This window comes from Megalobrama amblycephala, linkage group LG19 (assembly GCF_018812025.1).
Source record: "Megalobrama amblycephala isolate DHTTF-2021 linkage group LG19, ASM1881202v1, whole genome shotgun sequence".
NCBI lineage: Eukaryota > Metazoa > Chordata > Actinopteri > Cypriniformes > Xenocyprididae > Megalobrama > Megalobrama amblycephala.
Genome location: NC_063062.1, coordinates 14,305,421 through 14,330,453, shown reverse-complemented (window position 1 = coordinate 14,330,453; position 25,033 = coordinate 14,305,421). Strand labels below are relative to the sequence as shown.

At 36.4% G+C, this 25,033-nt stretch overlaps 1 protein-coding gene and 1 long non-coding RNA gene across 4 annotated transcripts in view; one reads left to right on the top strand and one right to left on the bottom strand.

The window, feature by feature from the left end:
• hsf4 (heat shock transcription factor 4) overlaps positions 1-24,896 on the top strand; it is a 36,640-nt gene extending 11,744 nt beyond the window's left edge. Inside the window, exons 1-14 of one of the 3 annotated variants that reach the window (XM_048168529.1) lie at positions 8,454-9,357; positions 15,103-15,399; positions 16,969-17,077; positions 17,172-17,299; positions 17,447-17,571; positions 19,295-19,370; positions 19,483-19,550; positions 20,124-20,223; positions 20,365-20,489; positions 22,221-22,415; positions 22,538-22,646; positions 22,746-22,811; positions 22,933-23,078; positions 23,182-24,896. In XM_048168529.1, the coding sequence (XP_048024486.1) occupies positions 15,274-15,399; positions 16,969-17,077; positions 17,172-17,299; positions 17,447-17,571; positions 19,295-19,370; positions 19,483-19,550; positions 20,124-20,223; positions 20,365-20,489; positions 22,221-22,415; positions 22,538-22,646; positions 22,746-22,811; positions 22,933-23,031 (1,326 nt within the window). In that variant the 5' untranslated portion in view covers positions 8,454-9,357; positions 15,103-15,273 and the 3' untranslated portion in view covers positions 23,032-23,078; positions 23,182-24,896. Of the gene's footprint in view, positions 1-8,453; positions 9,358-14,684; positions 15,400-16,968; positions 17,078-17,171; positions 17,300-17,446; positions 17,572-19,294; positions 19,371-19,482; positions 19,551-20,123; positions 20,224-20,364; positions 20,490-22,220; positions 22,416-22,537; positions 22,647-22,745; positions 22,812-22,932; positions 23,079-23,181 lie in introns of those variants that run through there. The other 2 variants (XM_048168530.1, XM_048168528.1) reach the window with 2 other exon arrangements.
• On the bottom strand, positions 1,809-3,505 carry LOC125254108. Its single transcript, XR_007181598.1, has 3 exons — positions 3,374-3,505; positions 2,111-2,168; positions 1,809-1,937 (listed from the first exon to the last, which is right to left on the bottom strand). It is a non-coding gene; the product is annotated as an uncharacterized LOC125254108 (long non-coding RNA).
• Positions 24,897-25,033: the final 137 nt, after the last annotated feature.

The window sequence follows — 25,033 nt, the reverse complement described above, 5'->3', positions numbered from 1 at the left end:
GATGGATGGATGTGGATGGATGCACTTTCTTCAAACTCGTTGGTCCCGTTCACTGCAAATATAAAGCTTGGATGCATCAGGATATTTATTAACCCTTAAATGCATACCTCGGGTCTTTAGTGACCCGGGACGTCATTCACTACCCTCCTCCTCGTTCATTTTTTAAAGTTAGACATCAGCCTTCTTGGTATTCCTCAATCAATTCATTATAAAGAATATAACAAGAAAAAAATCATAAAATTATAAAAGAATGCCTATTTTTGTATTAATTTTTTGTAAAAATTGTATAGGGTCGCAAACGACCCGAGGTGTGTATGAGTGTACATATATTTTTTCTGCGCAACAATAATTGAATCTTAGATGACAGAATAAGTGCAATTCACCTTTATTCCACAAGGTGGCAATGTCTGATACACAAAGCTGAAGTGACGACTCATTCAAAATGAAAGATGAAATGGTTCAGCGATTTACTGCAGAACAAGTATACTGAACGCAATCAAATATGACTGTAACTGTTACTGGATGAATCTGGCGAAGCTGTTAGCGATCGAAATATTGATTTTGAAGATGTTGAAAATTATATAGTTCTGAGAAAATGTTTGAGATCGCGAATGGACTCATATTCGTGACCTCAAACATAAAACTAGCCCATTATTTGCTGAATTTACTGGGAAATGAGCTCTGACGAGGACTGTGATGATGGCATAAAAACATCTGCTCAAACGGAGCCCTTTCAAGCTCCAAAAGGTAACAAAATACGATTTATTTTATTCTTCTGTAATTGTTACTCTAATATCAGAGGAGTTTTATATTATCACGACCGGTAGAGATCCTTCCGTGTTAGATATAGATCCGGGTCGATAAAGACCCGAATATGTAAGAATGATTGGCGAAACAGTCATGCATTTAAGGGTTAATATATCACTGATTGTGTTCATCAGAAAGAAGAAAGTCATATACATTTATGATGGCTTGAGGGTGACTAAATCTTGGGGTAATTTTCATTTTAAAGTGAACTAATCCTACAAATTACAGAAATGAAGAGCAATCCCTTAGTTGACTTTTTCAAGAGAAAAGTAATTAAATTACAGTAATTACTTAGTAATGCATTACACCCAACACTGAAATAATGTGGTGTAAATTTGGAGCAATGAATTCACATTCAAAGTGACCTTGATCAGAGGTATTAAAGTGCTCTTTAAATGAGGAGAACTAACCTTTTGAATTTATATATGTGACAGAATATATTAGTAGGCCCGACTGATAGTATATGAGTATATTATGCATTTAACATACATCATTCAGCTCTTATTTTCTGTTAGATTGATGATAAAATGAAATCGTCATGTCTAGTTTCTTTTATAATCTCTCAAGCCTTTTAGAAATTACAGGCATTTACACTAAATCCACTCTAATCCCATGAAACACTGGAAGCATATGATGGGACATTCAGCATTAACACATGACGGCATAAGTGTCCCTGCTGCTTACACACTTCAAAGAAATGATTCTGTGCAGTTCCCTTAAAACCATTTGTTTATTTTGATCAAAAAAACACTTTTTCATATAGTTGATTCTACATGTTCAAATCCACCCACATGAAGATGCCACAGTATTGGCCAGTATCTGCTAAAACGCTCCCAAATGAATAGCAGAGTATTCAGGGAACAAGCATTTTCAAAATGAATGCAACATCTTCTCCGGGGTTTTGAAATTCAAGACCGCTTTATAGACAAAACTGACAGTAAATTGCACTTCTCTTTGGAGAAGGCCCACTGAAGGCCTTTGATCTGGCCAGATCAGGAGACAAGGTGTTGAAACAAGTGTTGTCATGGGCTCTGGTTGCTTTAGTGATCTGGCTTACATGGAATAGCTTATCTCAATCCTCTGTGTTTCCAGGAACACGTTGTCACCATTTAGTCCTTGCTGGGCAACTACTAGAGGAACAAAGAGAGCAGAGTTTCATTTGGATATAAATGTCATAGCAGTTTATACACTTAATTATGAGTTGAAAATATTTAGCTTTATATAAAAAAGTCAAGTATAGTTTAAAGAAAAGCAGGGACAAGTGTTTAATCAATATGCCACAAATCCTTACGATTGTGCTTACCTTGTATTGAACCAAGAATGTTCTTTTAAAAGGATTTTTCCTGAAAACTATAGAGACTCTGTAAACACACAATTCATCACTACTTCATTAGAAAAGGATGGCAATCACCGTCAAAGATGTTTAAAGATGTTAAGTTTTATGTATGTCATGAATGTAACCACTTCCTCTATGTAGACATCATAAAAAAGGGTTATGTGCTCATGACATTCCAAACCCATAAGGCTTTTGTTCATCTTTAAAACACAAATTAAGTTATTTTAAATTCAATCTGAGAGATTTCTATCCACACAACTCTTCTTTGCTGCAAAAAGAGATCATAAAACTAATCCATATGAATCGAGAGGTTTCGTCCAAACTTTCTGAAGAGACTCAATCGCTTTATATGATAAACAGACTGAGTTTAGGCTTTTATTCACATATAAACATTCATCAGCGAACATAAAAAGAAGCTCAACCAAACCTGCTAGACGCGCAAGAACAAAACTCATTGGTTCTTGCAGAAGCTCAAATGTGCAGCGTAACATGAGAGAATGAACCTCATTGGTTCTCGCACGCCAAGCAAACATGCTTGAGCTTCCGTTTACCATTTTATCTGTGTTGATGAATGTTTATATGTGAATAAAAGCCGAAATTAAATCTGTTCATCATATAAAGCGATCATATCTCTTCAGAAAATGTGATTCAGTTAAAGGTCCAGTGTGTAATATTTAGAAGGATCTATTGACAGAAATGATATACATAACTATGTTTTCAAGACTTTGCATAATGAACTCTTATGTTACGTATACCCTATGTATACCTTAGAATGAGCTGTTTCTATCTACATACACCGCGGATCCCCTGTTAAGTCGCCAATTTGTGGCGGCATGCTTCTACAGTAGCCCTAAATGGACAAACTGCCCTACAGAGGCCGTTTCGTCACTATGTTGTTGTTCTTCTTCTTCGTTGGTGTTTTTAGAGGCAGCTTGCATCGTCACTACGTTGAATATACGCACAAAGAAGAAGTAGTAGTAGTCGTCATCTAGATATTAGAGACCATTCTTTGTTAGAAGTAAGAAGAAACTTCATTGCTTGACTGGCTACTCTCTGCTGTCTCAGACGACTTTGTCCTGTGTCGGCCACCGTAGCTTCTTTTATGTGCTTTTTACCCACTGCACCTTTAAAAATTAATGTCTGCTGACATGTCAAGATGTTTTAGGCTAAATTTCAAAGCTTTAAGCTGAACATTTTCTTAAAAAAGAGCAAAAAACAGTGTTACAGTACTTTTGTTTTCTGTTTACACCAGAGAAGGAAACCATCTGTGTTGAAATCCCCAGCAACAGCACTTTCAAAACATGTCCAGAACATCATGTTCAGCAGTCCGGTGCTGATATTATGTGTTGCTCCAACTTTTACATCACCATGAATAAAAAAGAGAATATAGCTGTTTCAACCACTATGCTTTCTGGAGGCAGCTGAGGTTCAGGAGCAGTTCTGTGGAGCAGAAGGAATGTTACTTTGGGGACTTGGCTCTTACCAGCAATGTCTCTGAATAATGCACAGGCCTAGAGAGGAGGGGAGATAGAGCAGACAGGAGGCCTAGGCCACAAAAGTGCCTCTGTTATTCAGTTACCTCCTGAATAAAACACAGCCAGAACCACTTCAGCGAGAAGCAACTAGCAAGGAAATAAAGAAAGGGAAACAAAGAAAGTGGACAAAGCTAACTGACCAAAAACACAATGACAACAATAAGATTTATTATATATATACACTGTAAAAAAAATCCCAGTAAAATTTACGGTAAAAAACTGGCAGCTGTGGTTGCCAGAACTTTACCGTAAAAAATACAATAGCAACGTAAAAAAATCTGTTAAATTTACGGTAAAATAACGTATTTCATTAACTGATATAATGTTAATTTACCAACCTAATGAAGTACTAATATCTGTTTTGTACCTTTATAATACACTGACAGTCACCAAACAGTGGTGATAAGAGTCACATGATGAATCAAAGCTCATCACAAGCAGCTTTTCCACAAGCTGAGGAGAATAATACTAATATATAGAAGGTGCACACAGTCATTCACACACACACTAAACACCATCATGGTAACATGCATGAAATTTTAAAAATGCAATAAACATTAATTTAACAACACTAGATGTAACATAAAACCCTAATGTACATAACTGATTAGAAAAAAATGAGAAAAACTAAGAAGAAACAGAGTTATTTCAATGAAAATATATCAAATGTGAAGTGTCACGCAGGGAATTGTGGGAATGTCAATTTACGGTTTTTCACTGTAAATTTTACAATCAATTGTTATTTTTCACTTCCAAAAACTGTGAATTTACGGTATTTTACCGTAAAATTACATTAAATGTACCGTTAGATCTATTACAGTTATTCATCGAAACTTTCTGTAAACCAATTGACAGTTTTTCACCGAAGCATTTTTACAGTCTTTTACTGTTAAAATCACTGTCATTTTTTACAGTGTATATATATATATATATATATATATATATATATATATATACACATATGTGTGTGTGTGTGTGTGCGTGTGTTATATAACAAATATGAATGAATTTTTAGCACAACAATTTGAGTCAAAGTTGAACTATGAAGTTTACATACATTTCATGTTCACAACAGTAAATAGGGGAGTGTTTGGGTAACCTGTTTGAAAACCATAATTATTTTTGCAATTTCATTTTGTAATTCTATGGTGCACACTTTAAATTACACACTTCAGCTTTAGCATTAGATTAATCAATAATCACAGCGCACAATAACCTGCATTACCCTGGTTAATCAAACAGAGCAGACTTGATAAAGGCACATTATGGATGCCTATTTCAGTAAATGGATCTAATTTCATGCATTGACTTTTTCAGACAGAATTATATTGACAGTTGGTTTGTTGAAAACACTGAAGAACTGTTAACTTTATGTAGGATAAGTGTCCTTTTGACCTGAAGTGGCTGCATTGTTTTTGTTTGCAACATGGCATGTGAGGGCAAGGAAGTGTCTGAAATCATGTGGAAAGGCAAGTCAACAATCACGTAGATGTTTCTGCACACTTCTGCTCTGAACACACATGATAGTATCGAGTGACAGCTGGTCGCATGCTTTCTGAGCCTGCGAGTGCAGAGAATGCTAAAGGGCTTTGAACACTCGTAAACATCACCTTCACAGATCAACTAATTGGTCTTGCTGTTGGTTTGTGCGAGGTCTTCACCATCTGCTAAACCAGACTCTTCTTTGTTTTCATCCTTTCTTCTTTTTTAGATTATATGTATTTTAGATTATATTGTTTGTTTTAATTTTTAATTAATTAATTTTTAAAGATTCTTTTGTTGTTGTTTGATTAATTTTTTTAAACATTTTTAACATGATAAAAAAGGAGGAAAATGTGAGTAGTGCTTTGGCAAAAATCATTGCTACAATGCAAGGGCATTTGGAGGTGAGTGATTGTTAGCATTTTACAAAGGAAGGATTTTTTTGTAAAATGAAAATTTTAGCAAGGAACTGCTAAGTGGTTGCTACAGTGGCCCTGGTGAAATTTTTATGCTATTTAACTATTATGCTATTTAAACTAAAGGTTCTTCATTTTGTTTTGGAGGTCTATATTTACATGCATCCGAGGTCAAAAAACACTTGAAATTTCTCATAATAAACATTGCACGTCACCTCATTTCTCAAAGAGTCTGAAAAGGTTCGGTCGAAGATTCAGTCTCTCTAAACCCCTCCTTTCCGCCAGATTACTCTGCTCTGATTGGTCAGATGGCCCAGTCTGTTAAGATTGGTCTACCGCAGTGAGTGTAAACGAAACGCCTATGAACATATGTGACCCTGGACCACAAAAGCAGTCATAAGTCGCACAGTTATATTCGTAGCAATAGCCAACAATAAATTGTATGGATCAAAATTATTGATATTTCTTTTATGGCAAAAATCATTAGGATATCAAGTAAAGATCATGTTCCAAGATCATGATATTTTGTAAATTTCCTACTATCAAAAATGTATTTTTGTGAGTGGATATGCATTCCTAGGACTTCATTTGGACAACTTTAAAGGCAATTTTCTCAATATTTTGATTTTTTTTTTTTGCACCCTCAGATTCCAGATTTTCAAATAGTTGTGTCTCGGCCAGATAGTGTCCTATCCTAACAAACCATACATCATTTGAAAGCTTATTTATAAATAAATCTAAATTTTAAAAAACTGACCCTTATGACTGGTTTTGTGGTCCAGGGTCACAAATCTGAATTTCAGCTCCAGCTTGGCTTCCTCAGCTCTTGATACACAAGTTGCGTCTGATGGTGCATTCAAGTCCTCCTGGGAAGTTTGTATTTACGAGGTGTGAAGTCAAGTTTATGACAGTAGGTGCGTTTAAGTCACTTTTGTCATAGTAAGATGGTGGTGTGTCTTCTCTTAATTAATTACACAAAAATACAGCACTTCTAATTCTAGAAAATGAAGAACAAACCCAGGTGAAAAAATACTATAGTAATTTATAGTAAATACTATAGTGTTTTTGAACCATACTACTGAACATGTCCAGAAAGGTAATAAAAACATCATCAAAGTAGTCCATGTGACATCAGTGGGTTAGTTAGAATTTTTTGAAGCATCGAAAATACATTTTGGTCCAAAAATAACAAAAACAACAACTTTATTCAGCATTGTCTTCTCTTCCGGAATCCTTTCCATTGAATTGATTCCATTGAATTGATTCCATTGAACTGATTCCATTGAATCCTTTCATCTGTCGTTGGTAATGCACTTTTACGTCGCCGTGGTTGTTTTTGGCGATTAGGACATCCGCGACATTTTGAAGCATCGAAAATACATTTTGGTCCAAAAATAACAAAAACTACGACTTTATTCAGCATTGTCTTCTCTTCCGGGTCTGTTGTCAATTCGCGTTCACGACTCCGCTTCTTCTTCTTCTTTCCTGTTTTACGGCGGTTGGCATCCAGCTTATTGGTGCATTACCACCCCCTTCTGCTCTGGAGTGTGGTTCACGGTGCTGATGTAAGACGCTGCTGACGTGTTATCTAGTGCGCCAGAGCTTCGTTTACAGTCTGAGGGAGACGCACGCTGTATTCAAGCTATTCTACATTGTTTGTATTTTGGTATTGCTATATTTTTTAAAATGGTGCGTAAGTGTGCATGTCACGGATGTCCTAATCGCCAAAAACAACCACGGTGACGTAAAAGTGCATTACCAACGCGGACAGATGAAAGGATTCAATGGAATCAGTTCAATGGAATCAATTCAATGGAATCAATTCAATGGAAAGGATTCCGGAAGAGAACACAATGCTGAATAAAGTCGTAGTTTTTGTTATTTTTGGACCAAAATGTATTTTCGATGCTTCAACAAATTCTAACTAACCCTCTGATGTCACATGGACTACTTTGATGATGTTTTTATTACCTTTCTGGACATGGACAGTCTACCGTACATACATTTTCAATGGAGGGACAGAAAGCTCTCGGACTAAATCTAAAATATCTTAAACTGTGTTCAGTGTTCCGAAGATGAACGAAGGTCTTACGGGTTTGGAACGACATGAGGGTGATTCATTAATGACATAATTTTCATTTTTGGGTGAACTAACCCTTTAACAAAGTATTGCAAATACTATAATATACCTATACAGTATACTACAATTTATTTATTTACTATAAATTACTATAGTATTTTTTTCACGTGGGAAGAATGTGCATCAGGTGTGTTTTGCTTTTTTATGTTTTTAATTAATGTATGAAGCCACTGTAAACTTTATCGTCATATAGTTATCTTATAATGCTATCATATTTTGTGCAGGGAATTAGCTTACTTCGTTGTAAATAGAAAAGCCTGACAATGTCACTGCTAAATACCTATAAGAGTTGTGGTATTCCGCCATGGTTCTCACTGACACGCCCACAACTCGTACAGATCGGGGCTTAACGAAAATCCCGAGCTTCCCACTCGTGTTTACGACATTGTGGAGGCGTTCATGTGCGATCAGCTCGTAGATACTATGGCTGCGTCCGAAAACAGTAAAAATGCTGCCTTCGGAGGACACATTTCAAGGTAGGAAGGCATCAAGGCACGTCCGAATCCAATGTTAGCTTCACTTCCTGTTTCCTGAGATACCTTCATCTGATCGATTTTTGAAGGAAGCATAGATGTATCCTTAGCTGCCTGCCTTTGATATCCCACAATCCTCTGCTTTCCATTCTGTGACAGTTGAGCTAGATAAATGTACGATTTTGACCAACATATTTTAATTTTGATATCATTTCTATCGAGAAATTACTACTGTAATAATTAAATATTTGTTTAGTTCTCACCAAAGCTCGCGCTATATTGCTGTAGATCATTAAACTGTTACGCTGCCTCAGAAGTCTGTCCGAAATCAGTTTCGTGAGGTGCCTTCATGTACAAACGCTGCCGTGCAAGTCTTTAGGTGCGTCCCAATTCGTGTACTTGTGCACTATTCTATGACATTTTTCAGTATAAACAGTGCAAGTAGTGCGTTCACACTGAAAATACCAAAATGAAAAAGTACACTTTAAATACCCGGATGATGCACTAAATTAACGGAAAAAACGAAGTGTGGAATATTCAGGGAATATTGGACACTTCATGCACTCAACTGTCGCAGCTTTAATCACGTAGCGGAGGGGGAGGGGCTTTCAGACTCCGATGTTAAATGACAAAATAACCTTATACAATTCACGCACTACATGGATGAGTACATAGTGCATAAGTGCATAGTAAGTGCATAGTGTATAGCTACCTAGGTTTTCGGACGCAGCCTATATTTCCGACATGACTTGAAGGCACCATCATTTCGGAGACTGGAGGTCGCCTTTAAAACAAAGACTATGCTGCATACGTTATCAAGGATGTCTCATTTAAGAAAAGTAACCGTAATAAAACTAACTGTTATTCCTCGTGAGGTGTAAAATACTGTAATTTCTTTCTTACTTTGCAATCTAATGGTTACTTTTCTTAAATGAGACCGCCAGGATGACGTATGGAGCCTTCAGATGTGGCCTCCGGAGGACGCAGCCTCCGAGATGAGACGAGCGATGGCGTCGGTTTTTCCGTATCAATTCCAGCGCGAGTCCTCATTCTTCTGCAGTCTGAAGTGCATGCAAAGTAGATTCGCTATTTTGCATGTTTTCAAGTCAGCTAGGAGAGAGTCTGACAAGAGAAGTGCACGTCTTCTCAATGAGCTGTATGATGTGAGGTAGGCCTACCTTTGAAATCGGTGAATCTGTTTATATAGCCTACTACACCACCATTCAAAATAATGAACACTTTTATTTAGCAAGGACATATTAAAATGATCAAATGTGACAGTAAAGACATTTATAATGTTGCAGAAGTTTGCTATTTCAAATAAATGCTGTTCTTTTTAACATTCTATTCATCAAAGAATCCTGAAAAAAAAAATGTTTCTGTTTTCACAAAAATATTAAGCAGCACAGCTGTTTTCAACATGTTTCTTTTGCACCAAATGAGCATATTAGAATGATTTCTGAAAGATCATGTGACACTGAAGACTGGAGTAATGATGCTGGAAATTCAGCTTTGCCATCACAAGCATACATCACATTTTAAATATTTCACAACTTTACTGTTTTTTATATAATTGATGCAGCTTTGTTGAGCAAAAGAGACCTTAAAAAAAAAAAAAAAAGTACTTATATAACATCTTACAGACACCAAAATTTTGAAAGGCAGTAGGTTATATATAAAGTATGAGGAATGGTCAAGATGATGCTAAAATAATCAACATCATTCTGTATTTCCCCTTTCGTCCCTCACAAACTGAAATGCAGACTAGTTTTAGATGTGAATAATTTGTTTCTCTTTTTCAGAGAGTGTGGCTTTGATCTCACTTGTGGCCTTAGTTCCACCTGGAGTTAAACGTCACAGTCCTAACACACCAGTCAAACTGAAGTGTGTGTGATTGGATACCTCCTCTCTCGCTCGCTTGCTCTCTCTCTCTCTCGCTCTCTTTCTCACACACACATACACCACCCTCATATTTCTCATCTCTGTCTTCCATAATCTGTTTTGACAAACCCTCAGGGTCACCACTGCATCTTACAAGTATATAATTAATTCAGTTGTTTCTGTTTGATTATTAACTATTCATTTTCTCTCTGATTTCTATGTTCAAGTAGATTTTAAAAGGATATGGATGGACATGTGTCCATGGTACAAATTCCTCATAGTGTTAAATCACTAATGGATTATGTGTTTGGTCAGATTAGCATTAGCATAAAGCTGCATAAACGCAGCTGCGTTGCCACCTTGGCTGTTCAAACCGAGGCCACCAGTTCATTTGATTAAGCCCGGCTCTCAACTTTATTAATAACAAGATCATGACTGACCTCGCAGCTGTAATCACTGATGGCTGTTTTAAATCCTACATCATGTGCTCTTTGACCCTCAGGCCAGTGATTTCGTGGCCCTGTGATGCTTACATGACGTACTGTAGCAGATTAGGGATTTGAGTCCATAGAGTCCAAATTGAAAATATTTATCAACATTTCATTATGTGATTTGTAAATAATGACCGGATTCCGACATTTCAGACTTACAAAATGTTGATGTTTTAAAAGCTGATGGCATTTAATTATATTTTGACATTATAACTCATTATAATGGACAATTTGACTTTTGTTCTTTATTGTTTTATCTTATTTTATTATTTTATTTTATTTCACAAATTAGGGTTGTGAAGACAATGGTGGTTTAATTAACCACTTAGGGGGGAAAAATACATAAAAATGTATTACTTTCACAACATGATGGGAAAATCACCATGCTAGCATTGTTAAAATCACCATGTTAGCATTGATAACACTGATGTTAAATGGGATTAATGGGATAAAGATTTTTTTAGGCACCTGAAAATTCAAATAAGGTATTTTTTTTTAAATGCATGCAAAAAAATATAGAAATATAGTGAAATTATATCATATTTTATAGACTGCTAAAGTTATGTCTTTTGCGTGAAGTTTCTTGACTATTTTTCATGACTGAAAATTTAAGGGACAGGTTTGTCATCATATTTTGATAATGACCTAACAACTGTAATTTCATAAATTCAAACTTAGCTACGACATTTAAAGTGATAGTTCACCAAAAAATGAAAATTTTGTCATCATTTACTCACCCTCATGTTGTTCCAAACCTGTATGAGTTTCTTTCTTCTGCTGAACACAAATAAAGAATTTTGAAGAATGTTGGTAACCAGTCAGTTGACCGTAGCAATTGACTTCCATAGTAAGAAAAAAATATATACTATGCAAGTCAATGGCTACCGTCAACTGTTTGGTGACCAAAATTCTACAAAAGTTTCATTTTTGGGTGAACTATCCCTTTAAATACTGTAAAAGATGTAATTACAGATATGTAGATGCAGTTTGTCTATGCAATTCAAGTACAGCACTTATATTAGTGCTGCCAGTATTGCTGTTTGCTGTGAGGAGTCAATATCTTGACTGTGATTTATCGCAGAAGCGGAAGAAGAGAGTACAATAAATGCTCTTGTGAAGTTGCAGGATTACTTCAGGAGATGGAGAAAATTGATACTAAGATGGAAATTGCTGAAAAACAACATACAGCTTGATCCATATTGAGTCTAATTCAACTACTCAAAAAATATTAATTTGTAAATGCCTAGCAACTAAAACATATTGCCTAAAATGGCTAGCAAATGGTCCCTTAACTTGTTACTACACAAAAAAACACAGACTTACCTCCCACATGACAACAAACCTGACAGATGTGTGCATCCTCATGCAAATCAAACACTTCCTTCTTCCTCTAGCACTAATTAAAATGTGCCTACTGGAATGTGATACATGGGAACAATTACTTACTGCTTCTGATCTTGACTCCTGAAATTAATGCTGAAATTTAATTCATTAACCAACAGGATGTGCATGGGATTTCTCTAAACGAGCCCCTTAAAATGACTTGTGGTGACATAATGCTACAGCTTGAAAGTGAGGAAGTAAGTCGTCATGAAGGCCTATGACCTGTTTAGTGTATACAGATGCTGACCAGTGATTTGAATTTTGCTTGCGTCAGCTACTAATCATGTTTAAGTGAGTCAGGCTTTGACCTGAATGACTACGGAAGCATTTATAATGTCTGTCACCATGGATTCAGTGCCTATAGAGTTTTTCCTGTTATTCACAAGAATAGGTTAATTGAAAATTATAGTAATGCAGCCATCTGTTTTCATTTTGAAATTACTGTGCTAAGTTTTGTGTCACCCCAACTCTTATTTGGATTTCATACACATCTATTCAGCTACCCATGTGTGTATATGTGAATTTGCTGAGTTTTTTTGCTTGATGCTGAACTTTGCTGAGTAAGGAACTACAGAAACAGATTCCATAATACATGTGCTGTTTTATGGAAAAAAAATCTGTTGAAATGATTACTGTGTTGCATGAGTAATGAGAGGTAGAGAGATAAAAATACTGCAGATCTGGATTATGGGTCCCCCTGCTGGTTAGATAAGGATAGAGCAATTTTGCTTATTTTATGTTATTTTATTTTATTTTTAAAAAAGGAAAACCCTGCTGGTTAGATAAAGGTAGAGCATTTCTGTTTATTTTTATTTTATTATTTGTATGTGTGTTTCTAATAATTTGACAAAGTAAAGCTTCTTTTTACCATGCCAATAAAGCTCAGAAAGGATAGATAGATAGATAGATAGATAGATAGATAGATAGATAGATAGATAGATAGATAGATAGATAGATAGATAGATAGATAAATGGATGGATAGATGGACGGATGGATACATGCATAGATGGATGGATGGATGGATGGATGGATGGATGGATGGACGGACGGATGAACGGATGGATGGATAGATACATGCATATATGGATGGACGGACAGATAGATTCATGGATGGATGGACAGATGGATGGATGGATGGATAGATACATGGATGGATAGATAGATAGATAGATAGATAGATAGATAGATAGATAGATAGATAGATAGATAGATAGATAGATAGATAGATAGATAGATAGATAGATGGATGGATGGATGGATGGATGGATGGATGGATAGGTACATGCATGGATGGATGGATGGATGGGTGGGTGGGTGGACGGACGGACGGATGGACGGATAGATAGATAGATAGATAGATAGATAGATAGATAGATAGATAGATAGATAGATAGATGGACGGATGGATACATGCATAGATGGATGGATGGATGGACGGACGGATGAACGGATGGATGGATAGATACATGCATATATGGATGGACGGACAGATAGATTCATGGATGGATGGACAGATGGATGGATAGATACATGGATGGATGGATGGACCGATAGATAGATAGATAGATAGATAGATAGATAGATAGATAGATAGATAGATAGATAGATAGATAGATAGATAGATAGATAGATAGATAGATAGATAGATAGATAGATAGATAGATAGATAGATGATGATGGATGAATGGATGGATGGATGGATAGGTACATGCATGGATGGGTGGGTGGGTGGGTGGACGGACGGATGGACGGATAGATAGATAGATAGATAGATAGATAGATAGATAGATAGATAGATAGATAGATAGATAGATAGATAGATAGATAGATGGACGGATGGATACATGCATAGATGGATGGATGGATGGATGGACGGACGGATGAACGGATGGATGGATAGATACATGCATATATGGATGGACGGACAGATAGATTCATGGATGGATGGACAGATGGATGGATAGATACATGGATGGATGGATGGACCGATAGATAGATAGATAGATAGATAGATAGATAGATAGATGGATGGATGGATAGGTACATGCATAGATGGATGGATGGATGGATGGATGGATGGATGGATGGATGGGTGGGTGGGTGGACGGACGGACGGATAGATAGATAGATAGATAGATGGATGGATACATGCATAGATGGATGGATGGATGGATGGACGGACGGATGAACGGATGGATGGATAGATACATGCATATATGGATGGACGGACAGATAGATTCATGGATGGATGGACAGATGGATGGATAGATACATGGATGGATGGATGGATGGACCGATAGATAGATAGATAGATAGATAGATAGATAGATGGATGGATGGATAGGTACATGCATAGATGGATGGATGGATGGATGGATGGATGGATGGATGGATGGGTGGGTGGGTGGACGGACGGATGGACGGATAGATAGATAGATAGATAGATAGATAGATAGATAGATAGATAGATAGATAGATGGATGGATACATGCATAGATGGATGGATGGATGGACGGACGGATGAACGGATGGATGGATAGATACATGCATATATGGATGGACGGACAGATAGATTCATGGATGGATGGATGGATGGATAGATACATGGATGGATGGATAGATAGATAGATAGATAGATAGATAGATAGATAGATAGATAGATAGATAGATAGATAGATAGATAGATAGATAGATGGATGGATATACATGCATAGATGGATGGATGGATGGATGGATGGATGGACAGATGGATGAATAGATAGATACATGCATAGATGGATAGGTGGGTAAGTGGGTGGACGGACGGACGGACAGATAGATAGATCAGACAGCAGACCACCTGTTCAGGTGGATATACTGTATGTATTTGTAAATATTTCACCTCTTGAAGACAAGCAGTTTTTTTTTCTAAACAACAACCTTAACATCATGAATGATGATTCAAAATCCACACAAAACCCCTTCACATCTGCCCAGCACACTCTCCTGTGCAGGTTGCGTTTGATCATTGTGCTGTTTGGCGTGACAGTGTGGCATTATTCTAGGCTTTGTGTGGGTGTGTATTGTTCTCCTGTGGGATCCTTTGTTGAGTGAGGGGGTATAGTGGTGATGCTGCAGGGCATTGCTTTATGCTGACTCTGACCTGTGGGAATGGCAGGGACCAATATGGCCCTATGACTAGGCCACAGAAAGAGAGAGGAGGAGAAGGAGAGAGGATCAGCATCAGCAACGCCAATCCAGTCTTGCCAATCCCAAGAGAGCATCGATTTGGAAATGGACTAAAATACTTCTGGATTAAAGACTCATCTGTTCAAGTCCAAGTGTAGTCATGCAGGAGAACCCAGGCTCTATAGGTGTGGATGGAGGATACGCTAGCAATGTACCTGCTTTCCTCACTAAACTCTGGACTCTTGTGGAGGACCCAGAGACCAATCATCTGATTTGCTGGAGTACTGTGAGTACATCCTATTTGATTTATCTATATTATATATAATAAATTGTGTAGATCTAAAATAGAAAGATAATCAGGAAGAAAAGCAATGTTGCCATTTAATTATGGAAATTTTGTTGGACTGTTGTGGGCCTTTGAGTAGATAGCCAGAGCAACACATTTAAAAGTTTAAATGTAAGTTATTTTCAAACATTTTTAATGCCAAGGACCTCCTAATATGATGATCCCTTGCAATGAAATGGAAGCTATGTATTCAAAGCTATGCTTTATCGGCATGTATACAGACCCTTTTATATTGTTTGTGAAAAATAGTAAGCATAAACATGTTGTTTACTAAATGAAATCATTAGAATTTGTCATTTTCTACAGCTTAAAAGAAATTACTAAAATATTGGAATATATTTACTTAGTTAACAGTGGTATCTGTTTTAAAATAAATATCTTTCCTACCCCAAATTGCAATATCAGAGTATATATATATCAATATTCATTTTCTGAGCACCCCTATGAGGCTGTATAAAGAGCTATAGGGGGACATTGGGATATTTAAAAGAATTTTGATAGAAAAACTATATATGAAATATTTAAATGTATGAAAATATTTGTATGATATTAAAATTTGGGGTACAAAAATTCTTGTAAAAAAAAAGATTGTGTTAACTAAGCAAATATTTTCCAATATTTTGATCATTTGTTTTTGCTGTAGTAAATTGTAGAGAAATTTTCATATAAAAAAGTATATTTTACAATGTGCATTTTTAACCGTTTATATTAACGCCTTGTTTAAATATGGCATATTATTCTTCATAATGGAAATATGTTAATAAGCGTTGAACTTTGAGGTAATGTGCTGATGAAGTTTTAAAAGAAGACTGAAGATGGATTTATTACTATTATTATTGATGATCTTGCTTAGGTCATCAGAATGATTAAAAAAAAACATATTTTCTATATTCATTCTGTTTATACAGGCTATTCATACTGCATCCGTATGAAAATATTTAAAGTTCATTTTAAATGAACATCAATGAAAGGTCCAATCAAAAGCTAATAAAAAAATATTGACTGAACTCAGAACCACAAAAATCATTGCCAAACTCTTTAATATAATTTATTTGCATCAATACTTTGAGACTGCATAATGATTATATTCATAATCTACTGGTGAAAATGCCTTTTTCCATCTCTATATCTCAGTTTAATTGACATAAATTTGGCAATGAATCATCAGTACTGCACACATTAATTCACTTGCTAAAAATCTTGTGTATCAAAAAGCATTTACATTCTACTTGTGTGTGCAAAAAAGGGCAATAAATAAATAACAGCAGAAAGATAATGAAAACTCAATGAGGTTGAAAAACAGGCAGGCCACTCTTAGCAGATGCTTCTCTCTGATTTACCACAATCGTGTGTCTCAGTTTTGCATTTAAACAATGTCTTTCAGTAAAAGCTCAAGGACGAACGATAAAAGACTCCCCTTCATAAACACATGCTATCTGTTTTGTGCTTTAGAACTATAATAAAAGCAAAAGCATGTTTTCCTTTTTGCCTTGTTTTCCCTCATTCTAGACGGGCACCAGCTTCCATGTTTTTGACCAAGGCAGATTTGCTAAGGAGGTTCTGCCCAAATACTTCAAACACAATAACATGGCAAGCTTTGTACGCCAGCTCAACATGTGTAAGTATGAGCCTGCGTTGACAAACATCCCAAAACTATCACAGACACTCCAGATTGAAAGAGTGTTTGTGTTAACCTCTCACATCTCTCTCAGACGGCTTCAGGAAGGTGGTGAATATTGAGCAGAGTGGGCTGGTGAAGCCAGAGAGAGATGACACCGAGTTCCAGCACCTCTATTTCCTCCAGGGCCACGAGCATCTGCTTGAGCACATTAAGCGCAAGGTGAGGCGTCTCATCTTTAAGTGATTCTCACTTTTGTTTTATTTGCTCTCATCCTCTGAGTCAGAGGCTCTGACACACACAGAGGAGAAGGCTGAAGGTTTGTTTACCCAATACTGCATGATAGTTTATGTGTTTGTGTACTCACAGGTGTCAATAGTGAAAAGTGAAGAGACCAAAGTGCGGCAGGAGGACTTGAGTAAGCTGTTGTATGAGGTGCAGGTGTTACGCAGCCAACAAGAGAACATGGAGATGCAGATGCAGGATATGAAACAGTAAGACGTTTAACAGTTAATCCCATGGCATCACTGCCTATCCTCACCCTTAGTGACAAAACAATTGAACCCCAAACAACAGCTTGACTTTTCACCTCTATTATCCCTCTAACTTTTCACCTACTTCTGTAGTTGACTCATTCATTGGCTCCTCTGCATTGTGAATCTCAGTGGTTTGGTGTTTTGTTTAAGCTGCCTCAATAGAACATTCAGCAGCTCACCTGACAGGTGGAGTGCAGCGGTCTGACCAGATGCCCATATTCAGTTAGTAGTGACTGAATAATCAGCAGTGTTGAGAAGGTTATTTTGGAATAGGTTACAGATTACAAGTTACCCGGTCCCACTTTATATTAAGTGGCCTTAACTACTAAGTACTTACATCAAAAAATAAGTACAATGTACTTATTGGGTTCATACTGAATTGCAAAACACTTTTGCTGCTATTGAGGTGGGGTACGGTTAAGGTTAGGGACAGGTTTGGTGGTATGGGTAGGTTTAAGGGTAGGGGTAAGGGTTAAGGGATGGGTCAACAGTGTAATTATATATGTAATTACAGAAATTAATTACAGATGTAATTACATGCAGGTGTTTTTAAAATATAAGTACAATGTAAAAACATGAATGTACACAATAAGTGCATTGTATCAAATTATTAATTTAAAAGTAAGTACATAGTAGTTAAGGCCACTTAATATAAAGTGGGTCCATTTACCCTATTTAAAATGCAATAAGTAACCTAGTGTAACTATTTCAATTACTTTACTGATTACAAAATCAGACTAAAATCTATTTTTACTTTGAGATCGTTCTGAGGTCAAATACAGATTTAAAATCATAACAGGAAATAGTAACTGATACTGTTTTTTAAATTAAATCTTTGCATAACTACACTGTAATAAAGACTTGTTGGTTTAAAAGTAAGTTACCTGGTCGCCTTAAAATTTTGAGTTCATTGAAATTAAAAATTTGAGTTAATGCAATGAAGGCGATTGGTTTAAATCAACAGAAACTCAAAATATTATGTTATCTGAATCACATTAATTATTAAAGTTGATTTGACAAAAGAAAAAAATGTTGTGATAACAAATCATGAAAATATATTTTTACAGTGTATGACCAATAGGAAACACTGGCATCTAAGAATGCCTTGAAAAAAAAAAAAAGTTAATCTTAAAAAATAAAGCATATACATAAACTCAAATAGGAAGTTAAACAGTTATTGAATAAGCATGTGTCCTATTCTGTGTCCTAAACTCCTGAAACATTGGTGTCTCATATTTTAGAGCAGTCAATGCATTTTGGGAAAGAAATCCATTAAACAAAAAATTAGATGTAACCCCCTTTTGTAATCGTTAACATTTTTATTAGTAACTGTAATTTAAAGGGTTAGTTCACCCAAAAATGACATTTCTGTCATTAATTACTCACCCTCATGTCGTTCCACACCCGTAAGTTCATCTTCGGAATACAAATTAAGATATTTTTGATGAATTTTTTTAAATCTCCCATAGAAAGCAATGTAATTACCGTCATTCAAAGTCCAGAAAAGTAGTAAAAACATTGTTAAATTTCATCAAAAATATCTTAATTTGTGTTCCGAAGATGAACTTGCGTGTTTGTAATTAATGACAAATTTCATTTTTTCGTGTACTAACACTTTAATTACACATCCAGTTATGTTTATTTTGTAATTAAATGATCTATATATCTATCTATCTTGTAGGCAGAATGATGTTCTGTGGAGGGAGGTGGTGTCACTGAGGCAGAATCATACACAGCAGCAGAAAGTCATGAACAAGGTAAGAAATACAGCTCATGCCCACAATGGCTGTTATTGGAATAGATGCTGCTGTGCTGATTTAGTGACTGAGTAATGCTTTATCACTCTCTGTTTCTCTGTTCTATTAATAGCTGATTCAGTTCCTGTTCAGCCAGATGCAGTCCAACACTCCTAGCACTGTGGGAATGAAGAGAAAGCTGTGAGTGTACCTATTCATCTGTAACACACACTTCAACACAAACACTAATCTGAAGCACTTGATTTTGTATCCACACACACACACACACACAAACAAAAAAGAGCAAACAGAAAATAGCAATCAACAGCCTGATGCTCCAACACAAACACAGTAGAGGGAACGGCCAACTCAGCTGGAAACAGTCAGCTGATACAATTCACTGCCCTCGCTGGGATGAATGGACCTGAATGCTGAGTCAGACCTCCTGAGCTCTTGCCCTCACACACGCACCCACAAACACCTGAACTGTAGCGCATGACCCTCTACCCTCTATTAAAAGGTGCACCGTCAGCTAGTGTGACGCATGAGAACAAACTGGGTAAGAGGGACCGCAAGAGCCAGAGCTTGTTACCTTGCTGTAACTTTTAAGTGGCTCACTAATAACAACATTGTTCCAACGTTTCTTACCACTAGGGTGCAATAGAATTTCAGTTCTCAACAATAGTCATAAGGTGTTTGCGTTTGACACTTAAACCTTTATTGATGAAAATGTGGCTTCTTTCATTTATATGCTGCATATTTCCTTCTCCTCAGTCCTCTCATGCTGGATGATGGCTGCTCCACCCCTCCTGCCTCCAAATTCAGCCATAGCCACTCCATGGAGTCCTTGCAAGAATCTTTCTATATCCAGTCGGTGAGAAAGCTTTCATATTAAAGATTGAAGATCTGACAGAGAAGATTTTTCTCACTGTATCATGCCTAGTACAACAGGTGTTTTGGTGTCTTTCTCAATCAATAAAATATGACAAACAGAATCTCTTTCATGTTTTACCAGCCATCCACAGAAAGTGCTTCCTGCTCCACTAGCAGTGCGATAACAGGAGGGCCAATCATTTCTGATGTCACTGAAATTTCACAGTCCACCACCATGGCTTTACAAATGCAGGCAGAGGAATCAAGGTGAGTGGACCGAACTTCAGAGTTAAAGGATAGTTCACCCAAAAATGAAAAGTGTTTTTGTCCGTACGTTAAAATTGTACCAAATATTCATGTTGTTTTGGACCCAGCTGACTTGGACTATGGACACAGTCACACAAACATCCTTCAAAATATCTTCTTTTGTGTTCCACACAAGTAAGTAAGTCATACAGGTTTGGAACAATATATTAGGTTGAGAAAACAACGTGAACTATCCCTTTAGCCACTTTGTTTAGTAGGGCCCTGATTTCCGCAATGCAAAAAATGCGATGGATTCAAGGAATGAATACAGTCATAAAAATGGAAATTACTGTATAACACGTAATGTCAGAAAATTGGGATAAACAAATTAAAAGTAGGGCTGTACACTTAATCAAATTGCGATATTGACTAGTGTCTGTGAATATTAAACAGTAAAAAGGCTGCTATTTAAAGTGTTAGTTCACCCAGAAATTAAAATTCTATTATTAATTACACACCCTCATTTCGTTCCACACCCGTAAGACATTTGTTCATCTTTGGAACACAAATTAAAACCTTCATTCATCTTCGGAACACAAATTAAGATATTTTTGATGAAATCCGAGAGCTTTCTGATCCCCCATAGAAAGCAACGCAATTACCACTTTCAAGGCCCAGAAAGGTAGTAAAGACATCATTAAAATAGTCCATGTGACTATAGTGGTTGAACCTTAATTTTATGACGTGACGAGAATACTTTTTGTGCGCAAAAAAAAAAAAAAAAAAAGTGCATGTCAGAATGCCGGCTCAGTATTGGCTGGCTCCTGCGTCAGCATCACACGCATGCGTCATGCTGCTCGTGTGTACAGTGTCGGAGACTGACACGGAAGAGAAGAAATTGTTGAATAAAGTCGTTATTTTTGGGGGGTTTTGGCGAAAAAAATTGAATTTTCGTCGCTTCATAAATTAAGGTTGAACCACTGTAGTCACATGGACTATTTTAACGATGTCTTTACAACCTTTCTGGGCCTTGAAAGTGGTAATCACTATATGAGGACACTCCACATGAACTTTATCACCAGAGCTGCTCTGATGAGCCTCTCATATCATCAATACACAACCTGTCAAACTCAATTATCTTCACTACAACCCGCCAAAATAAAAGTTTGGTTTAAACTGAAAAAATTAAAACAGAAATATATTAGGCTAATATTGTGCAGTAGAATGTACTTCTCACAGCAATAATAAAATAATAATAATACAACATTATTTTTTTTAGAAATATAACGCAAAATCACAATTATTTTTCCATTAAACACTAAACATCTGTTTTTTGCAGTGCTTTGTTTGCAAAAAAAGTTAATGATTTGATTACATTTTAAAAGATTCATTAAATTAAATTAAATTAATTAATGTTTTATGCCAGGGGTAGGCAAGTTCGGTCCTAGAGAGCCGCTGTCCTGCAGAGTTTAGCTCCAACCCTGTAAAAAAACCTTCAGCTGCTTATAGCCTTAGTAATCCTGAAGAGCTTGATTAGCTTGTTCAGGTGTGTTTGATTAAGGTTGGAGCTAAACTCAGCAGGACAGCGGCTCTCTAGGACCGAACTTGCCTGCCCCTGTTTTATGCATTCATTTTATTACCACCGGATTTTGTATTCAATTATAAAACACAGAATCTAGTAAAATTAATATACACAACAGAATTTCTGGGCCCTAGTTTTCCTTGGAATCAGTATGTGATCTGTTTGTTTAGGGAAAAGTGTTTAATGCTGATTAAGGAAGAGCCGGTGAGTCCTGGAGTGCAGGGACGAGGAGATGGTGTACCACTCGGCTCCTGTGAGGTGTGCGCTGAACCCCCCGTCCTCCCCGTTGCCATGGTTCAGTCCGTCCTAGAGGGCCGAGGATCTAATCTGGGAGAGAGAAGGGCCAAAAGACCCATGCTAGAGAGGTATACTATATCATCCATGTCCAAGCAATAACATTTCTACAACTTGGAACATTTAAGACTATTGTTTTACATAGACAAAGCACCACTCATATTTCAGTTTAACTTGCGTGTATATGTTAAAGACCAGAGATTCCTGATAATGTGGAGAATGTTGACATGAGCCTGGAGGAGTTGCAGCTGCTTCTGAGGAGTCACCAGCAGAGCATGGAAAGCAATGCTGCAGCAATGGATGTAAGTATGAATCTATACATGGCGAGAGAGCAGAAGATCATATTAATGACCTTAACATACACCCCCCGATTAACCGATAACCTCTACTCTGTCTTACAGCCCTTCACATTTAGCCTGCCTTTGAATGAGTGGAACTTCACAGAAATGGACCCAAACCTGAAATCAGTGAGTTTACCGTCATTTGTAAACAATCAGCTGCATAATGGCTCAAAAAGTGACATTTTTCAAATTGATAATTGCATGATCAAGTACCCATTGTATGGACTATTTATTTGTGCATTTGCAGGAGCTGGCTAACGCCCTCATCCCCGCTGCTGTGTCCCAGTACATGTTTCAGGGTCAGGAGGGAGAAACGTACCCGACCGCTGGCTATGAGGAGCAGTGAAGACCTGATATGACAGCCAGCACAGTTCCCTCCTGAAAGACGAGCAGGTACGGCCTGAAGATCCTTATGATGTTCAAATCTATTGTCTAAATAGTTTTATGCTATTCTATACCTCACACTTACAGTTGTCTTGTTTATTGTTTCTCTAAGAGGGATCCATTCGAAAGCATGACACTTGGATTGCATATTATTCCAACATCAGAAGAGAAGGCTCAAATTTATCTCACTAGTAGATTTGGAGGTGATATATCAAGTAAACTTGTGCTGACCAGCCCTTCATGAAGATTCACTTAGTAGGCCATTGGTGGAAGTTGGATTTTTACAAATCATTTGGAGCAATTCAACTCTTTGGAGATGGAATATTTACAATAACCCCTTCTCAAAGCCTATAAGGAGTTCAGGCTACATCAAGATCATTTTGAAGATATTTTCCCATGATAAAAATGCATCCTATGGAAACTTCTAATGCCAAGGAAAGGCAATATCAAGCATTTCCTTCCCAACGACCACAACACATGTGAACTGTATGCAGTATAACACAAATCATTGTGGCCAGAGTTTGAATGCACTTTAGTCTGTGTGTTGGAGTTTCTGCTTTGTGGAGCTGTGATTTCATTTTCCCTAAAACTTAACTGTAAAAAAATATTAATATATTTTGTTCAAATTGACATTATAATGAAGCACATACTTGTATTTCAATATATATTTAAAGGCATATAAAAGTACTGGTTTAATCATATTATGTATGTATTAATGTGAGAGGTCTAGGGGTTAAAAATCAGACCTCACAGAAAGAAAACTGAAATAATGCACTGCTTTTTGCACAATTTAGTGTATTTTTCTCAGTAATATTCTGGAACATCTTCTTAAGACATCAAGTATCTTTGTTTCAATTTATCTTTTAGTTGATCGACTAGCCTTGCAGAATTTATAGTTGTCTTTGATACGCTTATGATATATTGTGTGATATTTGCCCTCATTTGATACAAATGTATTGACCACATTGGTTGAATTCTTAATTAAGTAGCAAAAGATGACTGAAACAGCAACTGTTAATGCCTTTGAGATGAGCACTATACTTATGTAATATATCTATATTTTAATAATTATTATACACTGTATCTAATTTGACGTTTTCAGTTGACTGCTTTTTTAAACCCAACAACAAAATTAGAGACTATCTAACAATGACAGCGCCTCAGGCTCTAGATAAGAATGTGTTTATTGTTCCTGCCAAACCTCATGTAATGAGGGCAAATGAACACACGACATTCGATAACATTTCAGAGACCATAATGCACTTTGTTATTACAGGGCAGCCATATAGCAATGCAAAATACCCTAGATCTCTTACAAATGCGTTGAATTATTAAGTGCAATACTGTTGCATTGATTTATATGATTTTCCTAAAAAGCAATCTTGCTGCATTGATTTGTATGATTTCTCAAGGATGCAACATCTAATGATGACTTAGATGGGAACTATGATGGAATAAAAGAAATTGCACTAAGGGTGATAACTGTATTAGAAATAGCTTTTATTCAGTGTTAGTTTATGCTCTTATTTTTTCACTACTCCTTAAACTCCACTACTCATAAAATGGTTTATTTTGAGAAGGGTGCTTTTTCACATAGGTTGCAAGTCTTTCACTGTATATATATATTTTTTTTTCATAATGTGGTTAATTGCACTGGTAAAAAAAAAAAAAAATGAATGTAGATTAACAGAGCAAGACACAAAAGCAAGAAAGGAAACCAATGTTGCATATTTATTCTGGATGTAGTCTGTTCCTGACTCCCACCAGCATATTGTTAAAAATATGTACACACGAAAATTGTAAAACAATAAACGTATTTTAAAAGCACGCCGGATATCTCTTTTTACTTCTTAAAATAAAAAAAATGAATCACATCAAAGTTATATAGGCCTATGTATACTAAAATATCTGTATGTCTGTTGTACTGTTTTATAAATGGGTGATATATTTTATTAAGTGTTGGT